The 5,000-nt window shown below is 41.0% G+C and overlaps 1 protein-coding gene across 1 annotated transcript in view; it reads left to right on the top strand.

Annotated features, from left to right (window-relative positions):
- Positions 1–2,627: 2,627 nt before the first annotated feature.
- The window catches only part of LOC101854439 (hillarin), a gene marked incomplete in the record, with an annotated part of 44,794 nt that continues 42,421 nt past the window's right edge, over positions 2,628–5,000 (top strand). Inside the window, 1 exon segment of the mRNA XM_013087485.2 lies at positions 2,628–3,316. Within this exon segment, the coding sequence (XP_012942939.1) occupies positions 3,195–3,316 (122 nt within the window).

Genomic DNA, 5,000 nt, shown 5'->3' with positions numbered 1-5,000 from the left:
GTTGAACTAAGCCATACAACCATTAATTTATACCCGACGTCGGTGGTCAGGCTTTCGGACTCGAAACCGTAAGGTCCCGTCAGGGGCCCGACGTTGTGTCCTTGGGAAAGGCACTTTGCACAAATTTTCCTCACTTCACCTAGGTGGGTATGGGTACTCGGCTATAGACAGCGAAAGGTCTTGTCACTTTGTTAGTGTTTGTGCGCTTAATCAGCTGCTTGCACTGTATGCTTCCCGGGAAGCTGAGAATGTTTCGGAGTGTTCAATGGTCTGCTGGGGTAATAATATAGTGTAAAGCGCATAGAGCTTGCTGTTGAGCGGGGATATACGCTATACAAATGCTATTTATTGTTCTTCTTCTTCTTCTCATTTTACCCCTGAGGTTATCTGAATAGATGAAAGCTAGGATCTTCCACACACCTCTTTGTGGGGGGTGGTTGGCGGGTGCTCTAGATCGGTTTGTTTCTTCTTTCCTATCAAACATCTATCGTCCTTATCACCCCTTCTTCTTTTTTATGTTTGTTGCTCTCTTGTAACACCTCTAATCTTCTGGCGCTCATATGATCTTATGCAATTGCGAGCGCCGTAAAACCTCTACTAAAACTAAACACACCTCTTTCAAAACATAACACATTGCACATGACACAACTTAATAGCCAAAACACGCGTAAAACCTGCCCAAACAACTGATAGGCGTAATCTATTTTTAGACGCCCCCCCCTCTCTGGGATTTGAAAGCGCGAAGACCAGCGGGGATAAAAGTCCACCAAGTTTTATCTCATGTCATCTCTGGGTGTTACGTCCCCTTGTTTGTGAATCACAGGCTCAGCGATAAAGGGATCGTGGCAGTAATTTAATTTTGAGACGTGAGAACTGTATAAGCCTAAGGTTAATGTCCACAGGATGGAGGACTTTAAAAAAAAAAGAGTTTTTAATAGAGGTTTTACGGCGCTCGCAACTGCATAAGGTCATATGAGCGCCAGAAGATTAGAGGTGTTTTTGCTTTAGTTGAGGTTTGCTTCTTCTTTCCTATCAAACATCTATCGTCCTTATCACCCCTTCTTCTTTTTTATGTTTGTTGCTCTCTTGTAACACCTCTAATTATCGTGGCAGTAATTTGAGACGTGAGAACTGTATAAGCCTAAGGTTAATGTCCACAGGATGGAGGACTTAAAAACAAGAGTTTTTAATAGAGGTTTTACGGCGCCATATGAGCGCCAGAAGATTAGAGGTGTTTTTGCTGTAGTAGATGTTTTACGCCACGGCGTTCGCAACTGTCATAAGTTCATATGAGCCCTAGGATATTAGAGGTGTTACAAGAGAGTAACGAACATAAAAAAAAGAAGAAGGGGAGATAAGGACAATAGATGTTTCATAGGAAAGAAGAAGAAGCAAACCACACCAGAGAACCCGCCAACCACCCACATAAGGACTTGGGATAAGTGAATTATTTTAACCTCTGTTTTTCACCAAACAATGGTCTGCCTCATAAAACTGGACAGTCCCCCCCAAAAAATGATTCGGGATAGGGACATTATTATTTTCTTTGGCAACTGGTAACTATGTTCTTCATATCTCCCCACTGTGTCCTGTTCTTCAAATGTAGATTTTCCTGTCAGTGAGATTGTGATCTTTGGTCTATACTTTATACAGGATAGACTTATGAGTTCGCAGTAACATTTTGAGAGAGATTGATAGTTGCAGCATTTTGTGAAAACCTTGTGGAAATAGATGGAAACATTAAAACGGGCATATGTACTGGTCGTGAGATTGAAGTTTGATACTTCGATACAAAATTAGCATTGCCACACTTTGCCACACTGGTGACTGAAAAACATGTGAGGCAGCGTGGTGGAATCAGGCTCTCGTCAAAATAATCAGAGTGAAGAAACTTGCATTTTTCCACAGGTTTGCGTAATATTTTTAAATAGAAACGAAGAAAAAAATAATTAGTTTCGTACAACCTGCAAAATGGTTTAGCTGGAAATAGAGGGTTGAGAGAAAGAAAGTCATAAGATCTACGCATTATGTGATTTCGTGCTTTCCCTGGCTTTTTAAAAAATACATGAAGTCTCATTTCTGTAGTTTGATTTTGTGATACTGTATCTGTACACAGTATGTTAAGCGCTTAGAGCATTGCATAAGTGAATATGCGCTATATAAATGCAATCCATTATTATTATTATTACTATTATTATTATTATTGTTATTATTATTAAGACCGATAAATAATTATTATAATGCAGGTACTTTGGATAAGAGAAAACGGAGGGGACAAGGCAGAAGTCCTATGTCTTTGCATCGCATTATTTTTAATTTGTAACCTTTTGACTCCTTGCGCACCGACGTACATAATGTGGACAAGAATGAATGTGTCTTGTGTCCACTGGCTTGTTACGAACTCTGAAGAAACGAGCCGCCTCTCTCTCTCTCTCTCTCTCTCTCTCTCTCTCTCTCTCTCTCTCTCTCTCTCTCTCTCTCTCTCTCTCTCTCTCTCTCTCTCTCTCTGTCTGTCTCTGTCTCTCTCTCTGTCTCTCTCTGTCTCTCTGTCTCTCTCTCTCTCTGTCTCTCTCTCTCTCTCTCTCTCTCTCTCTCTCTCTCTCTCCCTGCGGGCCACGACAAAAGCCTGACTCGCTGGGCCGTCCAATGAAGTCACGGGATTTAACCAGGAGCCAGGCGTGTCGGTTGGGCCTTACCTGCTGCTGCTGCGTCTGTACAGGTAAAAGTAGGTCAGCTATTTGTGTCATATGTCACGACATTCTGAAACAACATGGCCGCTGGTGCGACGCGTTGAAAGAGTTGCCGTGTTAGACAAACACAGCCTGTGGAGGACCCCGCGACCATCGCAGGCACATATCTTTGCGGTTTACCCCCACCGGATTTGCATGCGCTTAGTGTGTTGTTCAAAGGCCTTGTGTGTGTGTGCGTGTATTCCCTTCGTGTGGGTAATTCCACTACTCACTGCGAATTAAGAAGAAAACAAGGAGAAATTGAAACTAGCCTCAGTGTTTTAATCTGGCCTATCATTGTGTTGTGTGACCAAATTAGGACTTTAACCCACTTACTACCCCAGCGTAGAGTATTTGTCTGGAGTGGTGTAGGGTGGCAGGGAAGAGTGTTGTGTTTTCCCCGCTGTTCACAGGGCCCATCTGCTCGTGTTGTGAAGATATCCGAGGAGTAACGAGAGCCTAAACATGTCCGTGTCTTCTGGAGGCTCGAGAGGGCCGGTCAAACCAAGGTCTCATGGCGGAAGTAACAACAGTCTGGAACCGAAAGTAGCGATTGTGGAATCGTACGGCGATGACCAGTCATACAGGTGAGAAGTGTGCTCGTTGACCTAGATTTAGATCTTTTATGTGAATTGAGTAATGCTATGGATGTTTAGATCCTTTTCTTTAAAAAAAAAAAAGACGCCCCTGACTGTATGGAAGGGTAGATACAACACTTCTTGATTCTATACCAAAATCAAAATCTGATTTAGATCTTGATAAACTTCTGTTCTCTCCCCCTTTTTAAACTTGATTTTTTAAACTGTCAGATTGAGATATCGGGGTGGATCCTTTTCATTCAAATTTTGAAAAGAATGCGGAAGTGCTTGCAGGGGTTAACATAACATGTTCAGACTACGCATATTATTATACCTTTACGACAGCTGTAAAACTTGATAGTTGATAACACACCCTCTGGAAAGTTTAGTTGTTATTTTTACTTTTATTTATTATGGGCTGCTATAATACGCTATGGAGATGTAGTAGGGGTGGCAGGTAGTTTGTGTAGGGTATATATACACACCACATGCTCCAAGTTAAGATTCCAGAGAACTCGAAGTAAGGTTCTTTTATGACATAATTGGTCGCGTTTAAGGACAAGCTAGCTAACCCAGAATTCAGGGGTTTCCAGAAATCTTGACCTACAGCATAAGTGGGCATTGTCCTACCTATAGGAGAAGTTAGGTTGTATTAGTGTGGTATATATTTCTTTGGTTATGGAGAAAGCTCTCCTTGTCTTTTAAAGAAACTGAAAAAAGGGTCCAAAAACTTTACCTTCGATTTTCTCAAAACAGCATTTTTCGGGATAGCCGCGACCATTATAATATAGAAATGTTACAGTAGGCCTACTTCGTTGCTCCAACCATTTGAGGGTTAAATCTTCTTTTGATTGTGGGGTGTAATATTTGATAGAATGAGGTAGCTGAAACAGAAGATGCTTGTAGGGCAGCCCCTGATTAAACTGATTTACATCGTAAGTTCTGACTTCGAGAAACATAAAAACCAAAGCTGTTATGAGACAGTGGTATTATAATAATATTCTTCTTCATCTCAATCAAAATAATTCACAGAACCTGAAACAGTTCACGAACCAGACAAAGAAAGCATTAGATTCAGATACTTTCTACGCCCATTTTTTTTTAGCACTCTAACGTGATAAAAACATGAGCATGATGCGGTTACCATTTGTTATTTGTGTAAAATTTTTCAGAGTACTGTCTTTAGTGTTGGTTGTAAACGCTGAAGCTTCTGTCTGAATTGTTAATACGACAAAAACAAACACAAATCTCCCACAAAACAACAAAAACAACAAAACATTCTAGTGTTATAATGTGTGTAGAGACTTGCAGTTTTCATAATGATACTTTCGTATTTTCCCCCTGGTTTTGTGCTATTGAAGCTAGAGAGGTGAGCAGAGTATGTCTAATTTCCTGTAAGGACTTCTCTGTTGACATCCACCCCTCGCGCTCATGACCGTATGCATTTGTGAGCACCGTAAAACCCTTACTTAAACAAACAGTTTCCTCCTTTCGTGTATCTTCAACTACTTTTCCCTCTCGTCTTCAGCGCCGTCACCGGTATTTTTATTCTTCCCACTTCCTCCTTCTACCTCGTCATTTTTAAAATTATCTATTAGAGTTGTCTTTGAATCACCACCACCGCCATCATCATCATCATCATCATCATCATCATCATCATCATCATCATCATCATCATCATCATCATCATCAT

The sequence above is a fragment of the Aplysia californica genome, unplaced genomic scaffold (genome assembly GCF_000002075.1).
Source record: "Aplysia californica isolate F4 #8 unplaced genomic scaffold, AplCal3.0 scaffold00592, whole genome shotgun sequence".
In the NCBI taxonomy this organism is placed as follows: Eukaryota; Metazoa; Mollusca; class Gastropoda; order Aplysiida; family Aplysiidae; genus Aplysia; species Aplysia californica.
Note: the sequence above shows the minus strand (reverse complement) of the source record. Positions and strands in the feature narration are given on the sequence as shown.